Here is a 21,793-nt window from a genome sequence, read left to right on the forward strand (position 1 = left end):
ACCCAGTGACAGGATTTTTAAAACACACTAAGAGAAACAAACACGCACGCTCTATGTTTAACTCCAGAATTCAGACAACTCCAGCTGGATAACTATTGTCTACAAACAAAGTCACAAGCTTGACACCTGAACCCTGACCTTCACTCTCGACCTCCTGTAATTTCTCGACCTATGACTGCCCTCCTTCTGCCTTAACCTACTCCCCACCTACCTTCAACTAATAGCCCCCACTCTTGACCTCTGACACCACTCTCGACCCCTGACCTCCCACTCTTGACTTCTGACCCCACAAACCAACTTAACCCGCTTCTCATCTACCTGTAACCAATGGCCCCCACTCTCGACCTCTGAACCCACTCTCGACCTCTGACCCCACTCTCTGTCTAGAACGAACGCTCCCCACCTTCTTCTAACCAGTGGCCCCCAATATCAACCTCTACCTTCCCACTCTTGACTTCTCACCTGCCACTCTTGACCTCTGACCCCACTGACACCACTGTCTGCCTGTAACCCTTGCTCCTCAGCTACCTTTAACCAATGGCCCTTGTGGTGCTCTGGGCCCCGGGCCCACAAACCACAGACACTAGTCAGTGGAGGAGAGAACTGGCCCTCAGCACGGGCACGTTGGCCTTTTTAGTTTTTATTGACATGGTCACCTGACCGGTGATGCTGGGGTTGGGTGGGTGCTGGGTGGGTAAGGCCGGCCCTCAGGGAGGGTCACCTGACTGGTGGTGCTGGGGTTGGGTGGGTGCTGGGAGGGTAAGGCCGGCCCTCAGGGAGGGTCACCTGACCGGTGATGCTGGGGTTGGGTGGGTGCGGAGTGGGGTGGGTAAGGCCGGCCCTCAGGGAGGGTCATGTGATTGGTGGTGCTGGGGTTGGGTGGGTAAGGCCGGCCCTCAGGGAGGGTCACCTGACTGGTGGTGCTGGGGTTGGGTGGGTGCTGGGAGGGTAAGGCCGGCCCTCAGGGAGGGTCACCTGACCGGTGGTGCTGGGGTTGGGTGGGTGTAAGGCCAGCCCTCAGGGAGGGTCACCTGACTGGTGGTGCTGGGGTTGGGTGGGTGCGGGGTGGGTAAGGCCGGCCCTCAGGGAGGGTCACCTGATTGGTGGTGCTGGAGTTGGGTGGGTGCGGGGTGGGTAAGGCCAGCCCTCTGGGAGGGTCACCTGATTGGTGGTGCTGGTGTTGGGTGGGTGTAAGGCCGGCTGTTGGACTTGGCCCTTCAGGCAGGTTCACCCCTGAACTTTTTGCTTTTAATGGTGACCCCTCTGACCTCTGTGTGTATGCATCCCTCCCCCTCTGACCTCTGTGTGTATGCACCTCTCCCCCCTCTGACCTCTGTGTGTATGCATCCCTCCCCCTCTGACCTCTGTGTGTATGCACCTCTCCCCCCTCTGACCTCTGTGTGTATGCATCCCTCCCCCTCTGACCTCTGTGTGTATGCATCCCTCCCCCTCTGACCTCTGTGTGTATGCACCTCTCCCCCCTCTGACCTCTGTGTGTATGCATTCCTCCCCCTCTGACCTCTGTGTGTATGCATTCCTCCCCCTCTGACCTCTGTGTGTATGCATCCCTCCCCCTCTGACCTCTGTGTGTATGCATTGCATCCCTCCCCCTCTGACCTCTGTGTGTATGCACCTCTCCCCCCTCTGACCTCTGTGTGTATGCATCCCTCCCCTCTCTCTGACCTCTGTGTGTATGCATCCCCCCTCTCTGACCTCTGTGTGTATGCATCCCTCCCCCTCTGACCTCTGTGTGTATGCACCTCTCCCCCCTCTGACCTCTGTGTGTATGCATCCCTCCCCTTCTGACATCTGTGTGTATGCACCTCTCCCCCTCTGACCTCTGTGTGTATGCATCTCTCCCCTCTGACCTCTGTGAGTATGCATCCCCCCTCACTGACCTCTGTGTGTATGCACCCCTCCCCCTCTGACCTCTGTGTGTATGCATCCCTCCCCCTCAGTGACCTCTGTGTGTATGCACCTCTCCCCCTCTGACCTCTGTGTGTATGCATCCCTCCCCCTCTGACCTCTGTGAGTATGCATCCCCCCTCACTGACCTCTGTGTGTATGCACCCCTCCCCCTCTGACCTCTGTGTGTATGCATCCCTCCCCCTCAGTGACCTCTGTGTGTATGCATCCCTCCCCCTCAGTGACCTCTGTGTGTATGCATCCCTCCCCCTCTGACCTCTGTGTGTATGCATCCCTCCCCTCTGACCTCTGTGTGTATGCATCCCTCCCCCTCTGACCTCTGTGTGTATGCACCCCTCCCCCTCTGACCTCTGTGTGTATGCATCCCTCCCCCTCTGACCTCTGTGTGTATGCATCTCTCCCCTCTGACCTCTGTGTGTGAACACAGACACATCCATGCACGCACACACGCCTCTGTTTACAGCACACACGCCTCTGTTTACAGCACACACGCCTCTGTTTGCGGCACACACGCCTCTGCGCAGTGCACGCACACACGCCTGTTTGCACAGCGCACACACGCCTCTGTTTGCACAGCGCACACACGCCTCTGTTTGCACAGCGCACACACGCCTCTGTTTGCACAACGCACGTCTCTGTTTGCACAGTGCACGCACACACGCCTGTTTGCACAGTGCACGCACACACGACTCTGTTTGCACAGTGCACGCACACATGCCTCTATTTGCACAGTGCACACACGCCTCTATTTGCACAGCGCACACATGCCTCTGTTTGCACAGCACACACACGCCTCTGTTTGCACAGTGCACACACACCTCTGTTTGCACAGCGCACACACGCCTCTGTTTGCACAGCGCACACACGCCTCTGTTTGCACAGCGCACACACGCCTCTGTTTGCACAACGCACATCTCTGTTTGCACAGTGCACGCACACACGCCTCTGTTTGCACAGTGCACACACACACGCCTCTGTTTGCACAGTGCACACATGCCTCTGTTTGCACAGCGCGCACATGCCTCTGTTTGCACAGCGCACACACGCCTCTGTTTGCACAGCACACACACGCCTCTGTTTGCACAGCGCACACCTCTGTTTGTACAGTGCACGCACACACGCCTCTGTTTGCACATTGCGTGCACACACACCTGTTTGCACAGTGCACACACGCCTCTGTTTGCTTAGTGCACGCACACACGCCTCTGTTTGCACAGGGCACGCACACACGCCTCTGTTTGCAGCACACACGCCTCTGCGCAGTGCACGCACACACGCCTCTGTTTGCACAGCGCACACACGCCTCTGTTTGCACAGCGCACACACGCCTCTGTTTGCACAGGACACACATGCCTCTGTCTGCACAACGCACGTCTCTGTTTGCACAGTGCACGCACACGCGCCTCTGTTTGCACAGTGCACGCACACACGCCTCTGTTTGCACAGTGCACACACGCCTCTGTTTGCACAGCGCACACACGCCTCTGTTTGCACAATGCACACACGCCTCTGTTTGCACAGCGCACACACGCCTCTGTTTGCACAGCGAACACACGCCTCTGTTTGCACAGCGCACACACGCCTCTGTTTGCACAGCGCACACACGCCTCTGTTTGCACAGCGCACACACGCCTCCGTTTGCACAGCGCACACATGCCTCTGTTTGCACAGCGCACACACGCCTCCGTTTGCACAGCGCACACATGCCTCTGTTTGCACAGCACACACACGCCTCTGTTTGCACAGCGCACACCTCTGTTTGCACAGTGCACGCACACATGCCTCTGTTTACAGCACACACTGCACCCCCTCCCCCTCCCCCCCGGGACTCACGTCAGGAAGAAGTCGGCCTTGCTCTTGGAGTTGCTGATGAACTGCAGGTAGGAGGCCTCGGAGGACAGGGAGCGCTGGTACTCCGTCTCCTGCAGGCCGAGCGCCTGGCGCAGGTGCGCAAAGACGGGCGCAGCGTAGGTGCGCATCTGGAACCCCTGCGGAGGCAAGCACAGCGCTTAGAGGAGGAAGCAAGGCGCTGTGCACCCCCCACACCCCTCCACACCCACCCCACACACCCCCACACACCGCAGCCCCCAAAAGGTCTCTGCACCCCTGCGCAGGTGCGCAAAGACGGGCGCAGCGTAGGTGCGCATCTGGAAGCCCTGTGGAGGCAAGCACAGCACTTAGAGGAGGAAGCAAGGCGCTGTGCACCCCCCACACCCCTCCACACCCTCCTCACACACCCCCACACACCGCAGCCCCCAAAAGGTCTCTGCACCCCTGCGCAGGTGCGCAAAGACGGCGCAGCCTAGGTGCGCATATGGAATCCCTGCGGAGGCAAGCACAGCACTTAGAGGAGGAAGTAAGGTGCTGTGCACCCCCCACACACACCCCCCACACCTCCACCCACCAAAGGTCTCTGCACTCCTGTGCAGGTGCGTAAAGACGGCGCAGCGAAGGTGCGCATCTGGAAGCCCTGCGGAGGCAAGCACAGCGCTTAGAGGAGGAAGCAAGGTGCTGTGCACCCCCCACACCCCTCCACACCCCCCACACACCCCCACACACCGCAGCCCCCCAAAGGTCTCTGCACCCCTGCGCAGGTGCGCAAAGACGGGCGCAGCGTAGGTGTGCATCTGGAAGTCCTGCGGAGGCAAGCACAGCGCTTAGAGGAGGAAGCAAGGTGCTGTGCACCCCCACACCCCTCCACACCCTCCCCACACACCGCAGCCCCCCAAAGGTCTCTGCACCCCTGCGCAGGTGCGCAAAGACGGGCGCAGCGTAGGTGCGCATCTGGAAGCCCTGCGGCGGCAAGCACAGCACTTAGAGGAGGAAGCAAGGTGCTGTGCACCCCTCACACACACACCCACACCCCCACCCACCAAAGGTCTCTGCACCCCTGCGCAGGTGCGTAAAGACGGGCACAGCGTAGATCCGCATCTGGAAGCCCTGCAGAGGCAAGCACAGCGCTTAGAGCACGGAGCGAGGCGCTATGCACCCCCTCACACACACCCCCCACACACACACACACACTCCCCCCAAAGGTCTCTGCACCGCTGCGCAGGCGTGCAAAGATGGGCGTAGCGTAGGTGCGCATCTGGAAGCCCAGCGGAGGCAAGCACAGCGCTTAGAGGAGGAAGCAAGGTGCTGTGCACCCCTCACACACCCCCCACCGCCCCCCACCACCCCCCAAAGGTCTCTGCACCCCTGCGCAGGTGCGCAAAGACGGGCACAGCGTAGGTGCGCATCTGGAAGCCCTGCGGCGGCAAGCACAGCACTTAGAGGAGGAAGCAAGGTGCTGTGCACCCCCGACACACACCCCCACACCCCCACCCACCAAAGGTCTCTGCACCCCTGCGCAGGTGCGTAAAGACGGGCACAGCGTAGATCCGCATCTGGAAGCCCTGCAGAGGCAAGCACAGTGCTTAGAGCATGGAGCGAGGCGCTATGCACCCCCTCACACACACCCCCCCCCACACACACACTCCCCCCAAAGGTCTCTGCACCGCTGCGCAGGCGTGCAAAGATGGGCGCAGCGTAGGTGCGCATCTGGAAGCCCAGCGGAGGCAAGCACAGCGCTTAGAGGAGGAAGCAAGGTGCTGTGCACCCCTCACACACCCCCCACCGCCCCCCACCACCCCCCAAAGGTCTTTGCACCCCTGCGTAGGTGCGCAAAGACGGGCAAAGCGTAGGTGCGCATCTTGAAGCCCTGCGGAGGCAAGAACAGCGCTTAGAGCATGGAGCAAGGCGCTGTGCACCCCCCACATACACACACCCCCACACCACCCCCCACAGCCCAACAAAGGTCCCTGCACCCCAGCACAGGTGCGCAAAGACGGGCGCAGCGTAAGTGCGCATCTGGAAGCCCTGCGGAGGCAAGCACAGCACTTAGAGGAGGAAGTGAGGTGCTGTGCACCCCCCTAAACCCCCACACACACCCCCACACCCCATACAGGTCTCTGCACCCCTGCGCAGGTGCGCCAAAGACGGGAGCAGCGTAGGTGCGCATCTGGAAGCCCTGAGGAGACAAGCACAGCGCTTAGAGCATGGAGCAAGGCGCTGTGCACCCCCCTCCACCTCCCCCACAGCTCCTCATCATCGCGCTGCTGAAGGGTCTCTGCAAGGGTGGGTGGCAGTGGAGGCAAGCAAAGCGCTTAGGTCTGGCAACGTGGAGCGAGGCGCTGTGCATGTAAAGCACACATGCGAGCGCGTGGAACACATTAAGGTGCAACAGAAGTTTACACAAGAGGCCCCTCAGGTGCTGCCCCCCCCCGAGCCCTTGTCGGTCGAGTTGTGGTAATTGGTGATCAGGGTTACATTGCTATTCATCCTCACAAGGGGCCTCATTCATGAGAAATGACGCATCGCTGCGTGAAAGCAGCGATGCGTCACGTCTCAGTGCGCCCTCCTTGCAACATACCTGATGCATTATATGTACAGTATGACGCATCATGTCGCAAGGAGTCACAGATACGTCAGTATTTCTGACGTATTTGTAGGTGCAAAAGTGACGGATCGGAAGCACAAAACTGACGCATGGCCTCATATGTGAGGCCCTTGGGGGTGCAAAGAATCAACGGGGAGCAAGGAGGTCAAGGAGGCTTCTATCCGCGCTCACAAAATGAGGGGGGGGGCTCGCTAACAACTCAAGACCGCACCTCCTTCCTAAGGTGATGCAACGCACATTCAAAAAGCTCCAAACGTTGATGTGACCCCTTTCTGTGAGCACGCGTGTTCTGCTGATGTTCCTCAAGTTGTGTGGTCGGCGGACCGAATATAAATTATTTTGGTAATCCTGTTATGTACATGAACAGCCTAACTTGAATGGACTAGCCACTCAACCTCTGCGCACTGTTGCTATATGTGAAAGGTCACTGCAGTTTCAATCACTATTTCTCCACTAAATAATAGTTATATATTTTTTTATATATATATTATTATATATAATTAAATAATAATTACAAAGAGATGTAACCTTTTGATCAAAGAATATAGCGAACTCAGTTGCTCTCTTTGAAGCATTCTTAGGCTTGATGGTTTGGGGAGAACAATTTGGGTTTTTGATGAGATCAAAAAGTTTTTGGGGTCTGTTTTTAGCTGAATCGAGGAGGGATCTGAAGTGTGATGTTTTTTTACAGGAAGATGTGCTTGTGGTATATGGATCTTGCTGAACGTAAAAGAGAGAGGTTGAGGTGGATGGAGATTGTGTAATTTCCGAGCAGTGTTGTGCAAGATCGTTAGCGGAAAGAAAGGTTGCAAGCTTGTTGGCAGCCGAGTCTTCCACGGAGCCCGAGTGGAGATTGAAATCACCTCGGAAGATCTGCTTGTCGCTCTGTGAACATTGGTCACTAATGAAGTCAATGAATTCCTCCATGAAGGAAGAGCAGTTTCCAGGCGGGTGGTAGATGATATGGAACCTGAAGGGTGTGCCGCGATGAACTTGGAGTTCTAGGGAGAGGCATTCAAAGGTGCGAAAGAGGGTAGTGGGAGAGGCTTTGATTTGGAGGGCGTTTCTGAAGATATCGCAACACCTCCCCCGATCTTGCCTGGTCTGTTTCTGAGAATAGAGTAGTCAGTAGGTAACAAAAGATCAAATGAAGTGTGAGAGGAGTCATTAAACCAGGTCTCAGTGAGAGAGCATGTCGAGAGTGTGGTGAGTGATGGTGTCGGAGATTTCCAGTTTGTGTTTGGTTGCGGATCTGCAGTTATGGAGCGTACAGTGTAGCTCTGACGCAACTGTTTTGGTGATGTGAGTGTCTGGACTGATGAGGGGGATAGGGATTAGAATGAGGGTGCCCCTTGAGGGGGAGGCTGGTAAGTTCTGACAGAAGAGATGGTCTGATTGGTAAATTGAGCAGAGTTGTTAGGAGAGGCGAGTGGAGGGGAAATTACATTGATGGTCTTGTAGGTAGCCAATAAGTTGGTGATGTCTGTGGAGGATAGATTGTGGTTGGCTCTATTGGGGCGCGGGAGCAAGGAACTCCTCGGGAGGTTATTCGTGGAGGGGGATATCTTAGCACAAAGGAGTGAAATGGACGCTTCAAGCTGGGAAATGGAAGAGGAGGGAATCAAGTTTAGTTTCCAGCGAGAGGTGAGCTGAGCACGGAGCGAAGGGTGGCTCAATGGCTAAGGGAGAGAGTGGCCTAGGCGAAGGAGGACAGGAGGAAGTGGGGGACCGGGGAGAGTGTTGGGGTGCGGGGGTCGAAGGTGGGGGAGGAAGTGAAGTAGGTGAAGGAGGACAGTGGGCTGTGGGGGAGTGGGGAGAGAGATGTGATACAAGGGTCTGAGGGGGGGAAGAAGGTGATAGCAAGGAGTGGATGGAGTTACTGTGATATTTTTACTGGAGTTGAGCAGAGGTGAAGAATAGAGATCATACCTAGGAGGAAGTTGAGAAGTAGAAACGGATGGCTGGAGGAGGAGGGGGGAGGAGTGGGGTTATGGGAAGGCCATGGATACGGTGAGGTGAGAGGAGAAGGGGATGAACAGGGAGGGGAGGGAGGGAGGTCAAAGGAAGGCCACAGGAGTGGGGAGAAGAGAGAGGGTGCAGGCCAGGTACCATGGGTAATGAAAGGTGAACGTAAATGAAAGTTGTGGTAGGAGTGATGGACTGTGCGGTCAAAGGGAGGGAAGAGGGAATTATCAAGAGGGAAGCAGGGTTGGGAAGCATTGGGGGGAGTGTAAGTTGTGCAGGGATGGGAGGTGTGAGGTCAGTGGGAGGTCTGAGATGGAGTCTGAGATGCAAGGACAATATTCAAGCTCCTTTCTGCGGCTGCCCGAGGCCACTGCTGGAGGACACTCAAGAGGGTGGCCCTGCAGCGCCATCGGGCACCCCACACCCCCCTTTCTTGGGGGGTCCCCTCCTGGTCGCGGGCAGTGAAGCGTCATGCCCGGTGCACGAGGGGTATATATGACCCCCTCACCACGCTGACGACCTCTTTGTCGTCCCGGATTCATTGAGTCTGTCGGTTTGTAGCGTGTGAGTAAAAAGGGTTTTCTTTGCACGTACACCGTTGAAGGTGACTTGTGCAAACTTGGTTTTGTGCGGGGTGGCGTAACGGAGGGCTGGCTGTAGAGGCCAACACCGGGGGGCCACGAACACAAATTGGTGGGCTCGGCCCCCCGCTGGGTGAGGAGGATGGTTCAAATCGAGCTCATGAAAGTTTCCAAAGAGCACGAACACCTTTTGCTCGTTCGCGTCCATACTCAGGGGCAGTGAGGGGTTTTGGCCAATGGGCGGCGCCATCCCTCGGTTTTACAGTTTCTCCGAACACGCCAGAGTTTTTCATGACCATTTCATGGATTTTCTCCTGCAATTTCATTAATAGCACCGTACAGATAATATTGAACATTCTCCGTGTAGTGTTTTGTTTATCCGGGCAGTTTGTAAGAGGTTATGCGTGCTTAATATGCGCGTGGACATGTTTCTCTCGATGGATTATTTTGTACAACTCGATTTCCAGCTCGTCATAGATAAGGGGTCGGATGGAGTCGCGATAGTGACGTTTGGAAACTGCATCCGGCTGGATCGTGCTTGATCATATGAGATGACCTGTTGATGCTCAGGTCTGGCTGAGAGGACGAGCGTTTGAGTCCTCGGCAACGGCAGCCACCGTGCATCGACCCCACAGCATGTGCCCCACAGCATCGACCCCACAGCATCGACCCCACAGCATGTGCCCCACAGCATCAACCCCACAGCATCGACCCCACAGCATCGACCCCACAGCATGTGCCCCACAGCATGTGCCCCACAGCATCGACCCCACAGCATGTGCCCCACAGCATCGACCCCACAGCATCGACCCCACAGCATCGACCCCACAGCATCTACCCCACAGCATCGACCCCACAGCATCGGCCCCACAGCATCTGCCCCACAGCATCGACCCCACAGCATTGGCCCAACAGCATCGACCCCACAGCATCTGCCCCACAGCATCGGCCCCACAGCATCGGCCCCTCAGCATCTGCCCCACAGCATCGACCCCACAGCATCGACCCCACAGCATCGACCCCACAGCATCAGCCCCACAGCATCGACCCCACAGCATCGCCCCACAGCATCGACCCCACAGCATCGACCCCACAGCATCAGCCCCACAGCATCGACCCCACAGCATCGACCCCACAGCATCTGCCCCACAGCATCGACCCCACAGCATCTGCCCCACAGCATCGACCCCACAGCATCGACCCCACAGCATCGCCCCACAGCATCGACCCCACAGCATCAACCCCACAGCATCAGCCCCACAGCATCGACCCCACAGCATCTGCCCCACAGCATCGACCCCACAGCATCTGCCCCACAGCATCGACCCCACAGCATCGACCCCACAGCATCGACCCCACAGCATCAACCCCACAGTATCGTCCAACAGAGCCTGGCAGGGCCGGGGTCGCACTTAGAGACACCGAGGCGAGGCCGACCCATACCACCCCCCCTTCCTTTAACCCAAGATGGTGTCATGCGGGAATCTCAACCTCGCCCGTCCTGTAACAAACATTCAGAAATATCGCCCTGATGCGGGTGTGAACGCTACAATTCGACCCCCCGCTCCAAATTCAATTAAAAAAGGTGTGCTTGGGGCTCAGGCAGCTTCCCCTGCATCCAGGGCTCAGTAATGCAAGGTTCATCAATGCGCTGGCTTGTTACCGCCATTTCCACCATCGGAAACCTATGCCTGCGGCTCCAGTGGCCTCTCGTTGCTCCCAATGGCAGCGAGTCTAGGGGGCTCGTGTCACTTATATGCAGCTGAGCCCTTTCTTAATTTTCTCCTCATGTCTCATTACTGTTTCTATTGTGAAGCGCACTGACCCCTCGGGACCCGAACCGTGGTCTGCAGGGCTGCAGAGGCCGAGCACAGCCCCGGTGAGCCACGGAGCTTCTCTCGAATAAACAGAGGCTTGCTGGGCAGGAAGGTGCCTAGTTCCTAGGACAGAGGCTTGCTAGGCAGGAAGGTGCCTAGTTTCCAGGACAGAGGCTTGCTAGGCAGGAAGGTGCCTAGTTTCCAGGACAGAGGCTTGCTAGGCAGGAAGGTGCCTAGTTTCCAGGACAGAGGCTTGCTAGGCAGGAAGGTGCCTAGTTTCCAGGACAGAGGCTTGCTAGGCAGAAAGGTGCCTAGTTTCCAGGACAGAGGCTTGCTAGGCAGGAAGGTGCCTACTTTCTAGAACAGAGGCTTGCTAGGCAGGAAGGTGCCTAGTTTCTAGGACAGAGGCTTGCTAGGCAGGAAGGTGCCTAGTTCCTAGGACAGAGGCTTGCTAGGCAGGAAGGTGCCTAGTTTCGAGGACAGAGGCTTGCTAGGCAGGAAGGTGCCTAGTTTCTAGGACAGAGGCTTGCTAGGCAGGAAGGTGCCTAGTTTCTAGTACAGAGGCTTGCTAGGCAGGAAGGTGCCTAGTTTCTAGGACAGAGGCTTGCTAGGCAGGAAGGTGCCTAGTTTCCAGGACAGAGGCTTGCTGGGCAGGAAGGTGCCTAGTTTCCAGGAGAGAGGCTTGCTAGGCAGAAAGGTGCATAGTTTCCAGGGCAGAGGATTGCTAGGCAGAAAGGTGCCTAGTTTCGAGGACAGAGGCTTGCTAGGCAGAAAGGTGCCTAGTTTCTAGGACAGAGGCTTGCTAGGCAGGAAGGTGCCTAGTTTCTAGGACAGAGGCTTGCTAGGCAGGAAGGTGCCTAGTTTCTAGGACAGAGGCTTGCTAGGCAGGAAGGTGCCTAGTTTCTAGAACAGAGGCTTGCTAGGCAGAAAGGGGCCTAGTTTCTAGGACAGAGGCTTGCTAGGCAGAAAGGTGCCTAGTTTCTAGAACAGAGGCTTGCTAGGCAGGAAGGTGCCTAGTTTCTAGAACAGAGGCTTGCTAGGCAGGAAGGTGCCTAGTTTCTAGAACAGAGGCTTGCTAGGCAGAAAGGTGCCTAGTTTCCAGGACCGAGGCTTGCTGGGCAGGAAGGTGCCTAGTTTCGAGGACAGAGGCTTGCTAGGCAGGAAGGTGCCTAGTTCCTAGGACAGAGGCTTGCTAGGCAGGAAGGTGCCTAGTTTCGAGGACAGAGGCTTGCTAGGCAGGAAGGTGCCTAGTTCCTAGGACAGAGGCTTGCTAGGCAGGAAGGGGCCTAGTTTCTAGGACAGAGGCTTGCTAGGCAGGAAGGTGCCTAGTTTCTAGGACAGAGGCTTGCTAGGCAGGAAAGTGCCTAGTTTCGAGGACAGAGGCTTGCTAGGCAGGAAGGTGCCTAGTTTCGAGGACAGAGGCTTGCTAGGCAGGAAGGTGCCTAGTTTCGAGGACAGAGGCTTGCTAGGCAGGAAGGTGCCTAGTTTCCAGGACAGAGGCTTGCTAGGCAGGAAGGTGCCTAGTTTCGAGGACAGAGGCTTGCTAGGCAGGAAGGTGCCTAGTTTCCAGGACAGAGGCTTGCTAGGCAGGAAGGTGCCTAGTTTCGAGGACAGAGGCTTGCTAGGCAGGAAGGTGCCTAGTTTCTAGGACAGAGGCTTGCTAGGCAGGAAGGTGCCTAGTTTCTAGGACAGAGGCTTGCTAGGCAGGAAGGTGCCTAGTTTCCAGGACAGAGGCTTGCTAGGCAGAAAGGTGCCTAGTTTCCAGGACAGAGGCTTGCTAGGCAGGAAGGTGCCTAGTTTCCAGGACAGAGGCTTGCTAGGGAGGAAGGTGCCTAGTTTCTAGGACAGAGGCTTGCTAGGCAGGAAGGTGCCTAGTTTCCAGTACAGAGGCTTGCTAGGCAGGAAGGTGCCTAGTTTCTAGGACAGAGGCTTGCTAGGCAGAAAGGTGCCTAGTTTCCAGGACAGAGGCTTGCTAGGCAGGAAGGTGCCTAGTTTCTAGGACAGAGGCTTGCTAGGCAGGAAGGTGCCTAGTTTCGAGGACAGAGGCTTGCTAGGCAGGAAGGTGCCTAGTTTCTAGGACAGAGGCTTGCTAGGCAGAAAGGTGCCTAGTTTCCAGGACAGAGGCTTGCTAGGCAGAAAGGTGCCTAGTTTCCAGGACAGAGGCTTGCTAGGCAGGAAGGTGCCTAGTTTCTAGGACAGAGGCTTGCTAGGCAGGAAGGTGCCTAGTTTCTAGAACAGAGGCTTGCTAGGCAGAAAGGTGCCTAGTTTCCAGGACCGAGGCTTGCTGGGCAGGAAGGTGCCTAGTTTCGAGGACAGAGGCTTGCTAGGCAGGAAGGTGACTAGTTCCTAGGACAGAGGCTTGCTAGGCAGGAAGGTGCCTAGTTTCGAGGACAGAGGCTTGCTAGGCAGGAAGGTGCCTAGTTCCTAGGACAGAGGCTTGCTAGGCAGGAAGGGGCCTAGTTTCTAGGACAGAGGCTTGCTAGGCAGGAAGGTGCCTAGTTTCTAGGACAGAGGCTTGCTAGGCAGGAAGGTGCCTAGTTTCGAGGACAGAGGCTTGCTAGGCAGGAAGGTGCCTAGTTTCGAGGACAGAGGCTTGCTAGGCAGGAAGGTGCCTAGTTTCTAGGACAGAGGCTTGCTAGGCAGGAAGGTGCCTAGTTTCCAGGACAGAGGCTTGCTAGGCAGGAAGGTGCCTAGTTTCGAGGACAGAGGCTTGCTAGGCAGGAAGGTGCCTAGTTTCTAGGACAGAGGCTTGCTAGGCAGGAAGGTGCCTAGTTTCGAGGACAGAGGCTTGCTAGGCAGGAAGGTGCCTAGTTTCTAGGACAGAGGCTTGCTAGGCAGGAAGGTGCCTAGTTTCCAGGACAGAGGCTTGCTAGGCAGAAAGGTGCCTAGTTTCCAGGACAGAGGCTTGCTAGGCAGGAAGGTGCCTAGTTTCCAGGACAGAGGCTTGCTAGGCAGGAAGGTGCCTAGTTTCTAGGACAGAGGCTTGCTAGGCAGGACGGTGCCTAGTTTCCAGGACAGAGGCTTGCTAGGCAGGAAGGCGCCTAGTTTCTAGGACAGAGGCTTGCTAGGCAGAAAGGTGCCTAGTTTCCAGGACAGAGGCTTGCTAGGCAGGAAGGTGCCTAGTTTCTAGGACAGAGGCTTGCTAGGCAGGAAGGTGCCTAGTTTCGAGGACAGAGGCTTGCTAGGCAGGAAGGTGCCTAGTTTCTAGGACAGAGGCTTGCTAGGCAGAAAGGTGCCTAGTTTCCAGGACAGAGGCTTGCTAGGCAGATAGGTGCCTAGTTTCGAGGACAGAGGCTTGCTAGGCAGGAAGGTGCCTAGTTTCTAGGACAGAGGCTTGCTAGGCAGGAAGGTGCCTAGTTTCGAGGACAGAGGCTTGCTAGGCAGGAAGGTGCCTAGTTTCTAGGACAGAGGCTTGCTAGGCAGAAAGGTGCCTAGTTTCCAGGACAGAGGCTTGCTAGGCAGAAAGGTGCCTAGTTTCCAGGACAGAGGCTTGCTAGGCAGGAAGGTGCCTAGTTTCCAGGACAGAGGCTTGCTAGGCAGGAAGGTGCCTAGTTTCGAGGACAGAGGCTTGCTAGGCAGGAAGGTGCCTAGTTTCTAGGACAGAGGCTTGCTAGGCAGAAAGGTGCCTAGTTTCCAGGACAGAGGCTTGCTAGGCAGAAAGGTGCCTAGTTTCCAGGACAGAGGCTTGCTAGGCAGGAAGGTGCCTAGTTTCTAGGACAGAGGCTTGCTAGGCAGGAAGGGGCCTAGTTTCGAGGACAGAGGCTTGCTAGGCAGGAAGGTGCCTAGTTTCTAGGACAGAGGCTTGCTAGGCAGAAAGGTGCCTAGTTTCCAGGACAGAGGCTTGCTAGGCAGAAAGGTGCCTAGTTTCTAGGACAGAGGCTTGCTAGGCAGGAAGGTGCCTAGTTTCGAGGACAGAGGCTTGCTAGGCAGGAAGGTGCCTAGTTTTCAGGACAGAGGCTTGCTAGGCAGGAAGGTGCCTTGTTTCCAGGACAGAGGCTTGCTAGGCAGGAAGGTACCTAGTTTCCAGGACAGAGGCTTGCTAGGCAGGAAGGTGCCTAGTTTCGAGGACAGATGCTTGCTAGGCAGGAAGGTGCCTAGTTTCTAGGACAGAGGCTTGCTAGGCAGAAAGGTGCCTAGTTTCGAGGACAGAGGCTTGCTAGGCAGGAAGGTGCCTAGTTCCGAGGACAGAGGCTTGCTAGGCAGGAAGGTGCCTAGTTTCTAGGACCGAGGCTTGCTAGGCAGAAAGGTGCCTAGTTTCGAGGACAGGGGCTTGCTGGGCAGGAAGGTGCCTAGTTTCGAGGACAGGGGCTTGCTAGGCAGGAAGGTGCCTTGTTTCGAGGACAGAGGCTTGCTAGGCAGGAAGGTGCCTTGGTTCCAGGACAGAGGCTTGCTAGGCAGAAAGGTGCCTAGTTTCCAGGACAGAGGCTTGCTAGGCAGGAAGGTGCCTAGTTTCTAGGACAGAGGCTTGCTAGGCAGGAAGGTGCCTAGTTTCCAGGACAGAGGCTTGCTAGGCAGGAAGGTGCCTAGTTTCCAGGACAGAGGCTTGCTAGGCAGGAAGGTGCCTTGTTTCTAGGACAGAGGCTTGCTAGGCAGGAAGGTGCCTTGTTTCTAGGACAGAGGCTTGCTAGGCAGGAAGGTGCCTAGTTTCGAGGACAGAGGCTTGCTAGGCAGAAAGGTGCCTAGTTTCCAGGACAGAGGCTTGCTAGGCAGAAAGGTGACTAGTTTCTAGGACAGGGGCTTGCTAGACAGGAAGGTGCCTTGTTTCGAGGACAGAGGCTTGCTAGGCAGGAAGGTGCCTTGTTTCTAGGACAGAGGCTTGCTAGGCAGGAATGTGTCTTGTTTCGAGAACAGAGGCTTGCTAGGCAGAAAGGTGCCTTGTTTCCAGGACAGAGGCTTGCTAGGCAGAAGGTGCCTAGTTTCTAGGATAGAGGCTTGCTAGGCAGGAAGGTGCCTAGTTTCCAGGACAGAGGCTTGCTAGGCAGGAAGGTGCCTAGTTTCTAGGACAGAGGCTTGCTAGGCAGGAAGGTGCCTAGTTTCGAGGACAGGGGCTTGCTAGGCAGGAAGGTGCCTTGTTTCGAGGACAGAGGCTTGCTAGGCAGGAAGGTGCCTTGTTTCTAGGACAGAGGCTTGCTAGGCAGGAAGGTGCCTAGTTTCTAGGACAGAGGCTTGCTAGGCAGGAAGGTGCCTAGTTTCCAGGACAGAGGCTTGCTAGGCAGGAAGGTGACTAGTTCCGAGGACAGGGGCTTGCTAGGCAGTAAGGTGCCTAGTTTCTAGGACAGAGGCTTGCTAGGCAGGAAGGTGCCTAGTTTCCAGGACAGAGGCTTGCTAGGCAGGAAGGTGCCTTGTTTCCAGGACAGAGGCTTGCTAGGCAGAAAGGTGCCTAGTTTCCAGGACAGTGGCTTGCTAGGCTGGAAGGTGCCTAGTTTCCAGGACAGAGGCTTGCTAGGCAGAAAGGTGCCTAGTTTCCAGGACAGAGGCTTGCTAGGCAGGAAGGTGCCTAGTTCTGAGGACAGAGGCTTGCTAGGCAGGAAGGTGCCTAGTTTCCAGGACAGAGGCTTGCTGGGCAGAAAGGTGCCTAGTTTCTAGGACAGAGGCTTGCTAGGCAGGAAGGTGCCTAGTTTCCAGGACAGAGGCTTGCTGGGCAGAAAGGTGCCTAGTTTCTAGGACAGAGGCTTGCTAGGCAGGAAGGTGCCTTGTTTCTAGGACAGAGGCTTGCTAGGCAGGAAGGTGCCTAGTTTCTAGGACAGAGGCTTGCTAGGCAGAAAGGTGCCTAGTTTCCAGGACAGAGGCTTGCTAGGCAGGAAGGTGCCTAGTTTCCAGGACAGAGGCTTGCTAGGCAGGAGGGGGCCTAGTTTCCAGGACAGAGGCTTGCTAGACAGAAAGGTGCCTAGTTTCCAGGACAGAGGCTTGCTAGGCAGGAAGGTGCCTAGTTTCCAGGACAGAGGCTTGCTAGGCAGGAAGGTGCCTAGTTTCGAGGACAGAGGCTTGCTAGGCAGGAAGGTGCCTAGTTTCCAGGACAGAGGCTTGCTAGGCAGGAAGGTGCCTTGGTTCCAGGACAGAGGCTTGCTAGGCAGGAAGGTGCCTAGTTTCCAGGACAGAGGCTTGCTAGGCAGGAAGGTGCCTAGTTTCGAGGACAGATGCTTGCTAGGCAGGAAGGTGCCTAGTTTCTAGGACAGAGGCTTGCTAGGCAGAAAGGTGCCTAGTTTCGAGGACAGAGGCTTGCTAGGCAGGAAGGTGCCTTGTTTCTAGGACAGAGGCTTGCTAGGCAGAAAGGTGCCTAATTTCCAGGACAGAGGCTTGCTAGGCAGGAAGGTGCCTAGTTTCCAGGACAGAGGCTTGCTAGGCAGGAAGGTGCCTAGTTTCGAGGACAGATGCTTGCTAGGCAGGAAGGTGCCTAGTTTCTAGGACAGAGGCTTGCTAGGCAGAAAGGTGCCTAGTTTCGAGGACAGAGGCTTGCTGGGCAGAAAGGTGCCTAGTTTCCAGGACAGAGGCTTGCTAGGCAGGAAGGGGCCTAGTTTCCAGGACAGATGCTTGCTAGGCAGGAAGGTGCCTAGTTTCTAGGACAGAGGCTTGCTAGGCAGAAAGGTGCCTAGTTTCGAGGACAGAGGCTTGCTAGGCAGGAAGGTGCCTTGTTTCTAGGACAGAGGCTTGCTAGGCAGAAAGGTGCCTAGTTTCCAGGACAGAGGCTTGCTAGGCAGGAAGGTGCCTAGTTTCCAGGACAGAGGCTTGCTAGGCAGGAAGGTGCCTAGTTTCGAGGACAGATGCTTGCTAGGCAGGAAGGTGCCTAGTTTCTAGGACAGAGGCTTGCTAGGCAGAAAGGTGCCTAGTTTCGAGGACAGAGGCTTGCTGGGCAGAAAGGTGCCTAGTTTCCAGGACAGAGGCTTGCTAGGCAGGAAGGGGCCTAGTTTCGAGGACAGATGCTTGCTAGGCAGGAAGGTGCCTAGTTTCTAGGACAGAGGCTTGCTAGGCAGAAAGGTGCCTAGTTTCGAGGACAGAGGCTTGCTAGGCAGGAAGGTGCCTTGTTTCTAGGACAGAGGCTTGCTAGGCAGGAAGGTGCCTAGTTTCGAGGACAGAGGCTTGCTAGGCAGGAAGGTGCCTTGTTTCTAGGACAGAGGCTTGCTAGGCAGAAAGGTGCCTAGTTTCTAGGACAGAGGCTTGCTAGGCAGAAAGGTGCCTAGTTTCGAGGACAGAGGCTTGCTAGGCAGGAAGGTGCCTTGTTTCTAGGACAGAGGCTTGCTAGGCAGAAAGGTGCCTAGTTTCCAGGACAGAGGCTTGCTAGGCAGGAAGGTGCCTAGTTTCCAGGACAGATGCTTGCTAGGCAGGAAGGTGCCTAGTTTCTAGGACAGAGGCTTGCTAGGCAGAAAGGTGCCTAGTTTCGAGGACAGAGGCTTGCTGGGCAGAAAGGTGCCTAGTTTCCAGGACAGAGGCTTGCTAGGCAGGAAGGGGCCTAGTTTCGAGGACAGATGCTTGCTAGGCAGGAAGGTGCCTAGTTTCTAGGACAGAGGCTTGCTAGGCAGAAAGGTGCCTAGTTTCGAGGACAGAGGCTTGCTAGGCAGGAAGGTGCCTTGTTTCTAGGACAGAGGCTTGCTAGGCAGAAAGGTGCCTAGTTTCCAGGACAGAGGCTTGCTAGGCAGGAAGGTGCCTAGTTTCCAGGACAGAGGCTTGCTAGGCAGGAAGGTGCCTAGTTTCGAGGACAGATGCTTGCTAGGCAGGAAGGTGCCTAGTTTCTAGGACAGAGGCTTGCTAGGCAGAAAGGTGCCTAGTTTCGAGGACAGAGGCTTGCTAGGCAGGAAGGTGCCTTGTTTCTAGGACAGAGGCTTGCTAGGCAGGAAGGTGCCTAGTTTCGAGGACAGAGGCTTGCTAGGCAGGAAGGTGCCTTGTTTCTAGGACAGAGGCTTGCTAGGCAGAAAGGTGCCTAGTTTCGAGGACAGAGGCTTGCTAGGCAGGAAGGTGCCTAGTTTCGAGGACAGAGGCTTGCTAGGCAGGAAGGTGCCTAGTTTCGAGGACAGAGGCTTGCTAGGCAGAAAGGTGCCTAGTTTCCAGGACAGAGGCTTGCTAGGCAGAGAGGTGCCTAGTTTCCAAGACAGAGGCTTGCTAGGCAGGAAGGTGCCTAGTTTCCAGGACAGAGGCTTGCTAGGCAGGAAGGTGCCTAGTTTCCAGGACAGATGCTTGCTAGGCAGGAAGGTGCCTAGTTTCTAGGACAGAGGCTTGCTAGGCAGAAAGGTGCCTAGTTTCCAGGGCAGAGGCTTGCTAGGCAGGAAGGTGCCTAGTTTCGAGGACAGAGGCTTGCTAGGCAGAAAGGTGCCTAGTTTCGAGGACAGAGGCTTGCTAGGCAGAAAGGTGCCTAGTTTCGAGGACAGAGGCTTGCTAGGCAGGAAGGTGCCTAGTTTCGAGGACAGAGGCTTGCTAGGCAGGAAGGTGCCTAGTTTCGAGGACAGAGGCTTGCTAGGCAGAAAGGTGCCTAGTTTCCAGGACAGAGTCTTGCTAGGCAGGAAGGTGCCTAGTTTCCAGGACAGAGGCTTGCTAGGCAGGAAGGTGCCTAGTTTCGAGGACAGATGCTTGCTAGGCAGGAAGGTGCCTAGTTTCCAGGACAGAGGCTTGCTAGGCAGAAAGGTGCCTAGTTTCCAGGACAGAGGCTTGCTAGGCAGGAAGGTGCCTAGTTTCGAGGACAGAGGCTTGCTAGGCAGGAAGGTGCCTAGTTTCCAGGACAGAGGCTTGCTAGGCAGGAAGGTGCCTAGTTTCCAGGACAGAGGCTTGCTGGGCAGAAAGGTGCCTAGTTTCCAGGACAGAGACTTGCTAGGCAGAAAGGTGCCTAGTTTCGAGGACAGAGGCTTGCTAGACAGGAAGGGGCCTAGTTTCGAGGACAGATGCTTGCTAGGCAGGAAGGTGCCTAGTTTCTAGGACAGAGGCTTGCTAGGCAGAAAGGTGCCTAGTTTCCAGGACAGAGGCTTGCTAGGCAGGAAGGTGCCTTGTTTCTAGGACAGAGGCTTGCTAGGCAGAAAGGTGCCTAGTTTCCAGGACAGAGGCTTGCTAGGCAGGAAGGTGCCTAGTTTCCAGGACAGAGGCTTGCTAGGCAGGAAGGTGCCTAGTTTCCAGGACAGAGGCTTGCTAGGCAGGAAGGTGCCTAGTTTCCAGGACAGAGGCTTGCTGGGCAGAAAGGTGCCTAGTTTCCAGGACAGAGGCTTGCTAGGCAGGAAGGTGCCTAGTTTCGAGGACAGAGGCTTGCTGGGCAGAAAGGTGCCTAGTTTCTAGGACAGAGGCTTGCTAGGCAGGAAGGTGCCTAGTTTCGAGGACAGAGGCTTGCTAGGCAGGAAGGTGCCTAGTTTCTAGGACAGAGGCTTGCTGGGCAGGAAGGTGCCTAGTTTCTAGGACAGAGGCTTGCTAGGCAGGAAGGTGCCTAGTTTCGAGGACAGAGGCTTGCTGGGCAGGAAGGTGCCTAGTTTCGAGGACAGAGGCTTGCTAGGCAGGAAGGTGCCTAGTTTCTAGGACAGAGGCTTGCTAGGCAGGAAGGTGCCTAGTTTCTAGGACAGAGGCTTGCTAGGCAGGAAGGTGCCTAGTTTCTAGGACAGAGGCTTGCTAGGCAGGAAGGTGCCTAGTTTCGAGGACAGAGGCTTGCTAGGCAGGAAGGTGCCTAGTTTCTAGGACAGAGGCTTGCTAGGCAGGAAGGTGCCTAGTTTTCAGGACAGAGGCTTGCTAGGCAGGAAGGTGCCTAGTTTCGAGGACAGAGGCTTGCTAGGCAGGAAGGTGCCTAGTTTCGAGGACAGAGGCTTGCTAGGCAGGAAGGTGCCTTGTTTCTAGGACAGAGGCTTGCTAGGCAGGAAGGTGCCTAGTTTCCAGGACAGAGGCTTGCTAGGCAGGAAGGTGCCTAGTTTCCAGGACAGAGGCTTGCTAGGCAGGAAGGTGCCTAGTTTCGAGGACAGAGGCTTGCTAGGCAGGAAGGTGCCTAGTTTCTAGGACAGAGGCTTGCTAGGCAGGAAGGTGCCTAGTTTCCAGGACAGAGGCTTGCTAGGCAGGAAGGTGCCTAGTTTCGAGGACAGAGGCTTGCTAGGCAGGAAGGTGCCTAGTTTCGAGGACAGAGGCTTGCTAGGCAGGAAGGTGCCTAGTTTCGAGGACAGAGGCTTGCTAGGCAGGAAGGTGCCTTGTTTCTAGGACAGAGGCTTGCTAGGCAGGAAGGTGCCTAGTTTCCAGGACAGAGGCTTGCTAGGCAGGAAGGTGCCTAGTTTCCAGGACAGAGGCTTGCTAGGCAGGAAGGTGCCTAGTTTCGAGGACAGAGGCTTGCTAGGCAGGAAGGTGCCTAGTTTCGAGGACAGAGGCTTGCTAGGCAGGAAGGTGCCTAGTTTCGAGGACAGAGGCTTGCTAGGCAGGAAGGTGCCTAGTTTCGAGGACAGAGGCTTGCTAGGCAGGAAGGTGCCTTGTTTCTAGGACAGAGGCTTGCTAGGCAGGAAGGTGCCTAGTTTCCAGGACAGAGGCTTGCTAGGCAGGAAGGTGCCTAGTTTCGAGGACAGAGGCTTGCTAGGCAGGAAGGTGCCTAGTTTCTAGGACAGAGGCTTGCTAGGCAGGAAGGTGCCTAGTTTCTAGGACAGAGGCTTGCTAGGGAGGAAGGTGCCTAGTTTCTAGGACAGAGGCTTGCTAGGCAGGAAGGTGCCTAGTTTCTAGGACAGAGGCTTGCTAGGCAGGAAGGTGCCTAGTTTCTAGGACAGAGGCTTGCTAGGCAGGAAGGTGCCTAGTTTCTAGGACAGAGGCTTGCTAGGCAGGAAGGTGCCTAGTTTCCAGGACAGAGGCTTGCTAGGCAGGAAGGTGCCTAGTTTCCAGGACAGAGGCTTGCTAGGCAGGAAGGTGCCTAGTTTCCAGGACAGAGGCTTGCTAGGCAGGAAGGTGCCTAGTTTCCAGGACAGAGGCTTGCTAGGCAGGAAGGTGCCTAGTTTCCAGGACAGAGGCTTGCTAGGCAGGAAGGTGCCTTGTTTCTAGGACAGATGCTTGCTAGGCAGGAAGGTGCCTAGTTTCGAGGACAGAGGCTTGCTAGGCAGGAAGGTGCCTAGTTTCGAGGACAGAGGCTTGCTAGGCAG

At 56.1% G+C, this 21,793-nt stretch overlaps 1 protein-coding gene across 1 annotated transcript in view; it reads right to left on the reverse strand.

Moving 5' to 3' along the window:
• Positions 1-21,793, reverse strand: part of PIP5KL1 (phosphatidylinositol-4-phosphate 5-kinase like 1) — a 200,364-nt gene that overhangs the window by 112,936 nt on the left and 65,635 nt on the right. Inside the window, exon 4 of the mRNA XM_078646581.1 lies at positions 3,760-3,914. Within this exon, the coding sequence (XP_078502707.1) occupies positions 3,760-3,914 (155 nt within the window). The remainder of the gene's footprint in view (positions 1-3,759; positions 3,915-21,793) is intronic.

The sequence above is a fragment of the Lissotriton helveticus genome, chromosome 5_2, assembly GCF_964261635.1.
Source record: "Lissotriton helveticus chromosome 5_2, aLisHel1.1, whole genome shotgun sequence".
In the NCBI taxonomy this organism is placed as follows: Eukaryota; Metazoa; Chordata; class Amphibia; order Caudata; family Salamandridae; genus Lissotriton; species Lissotriton helveticus.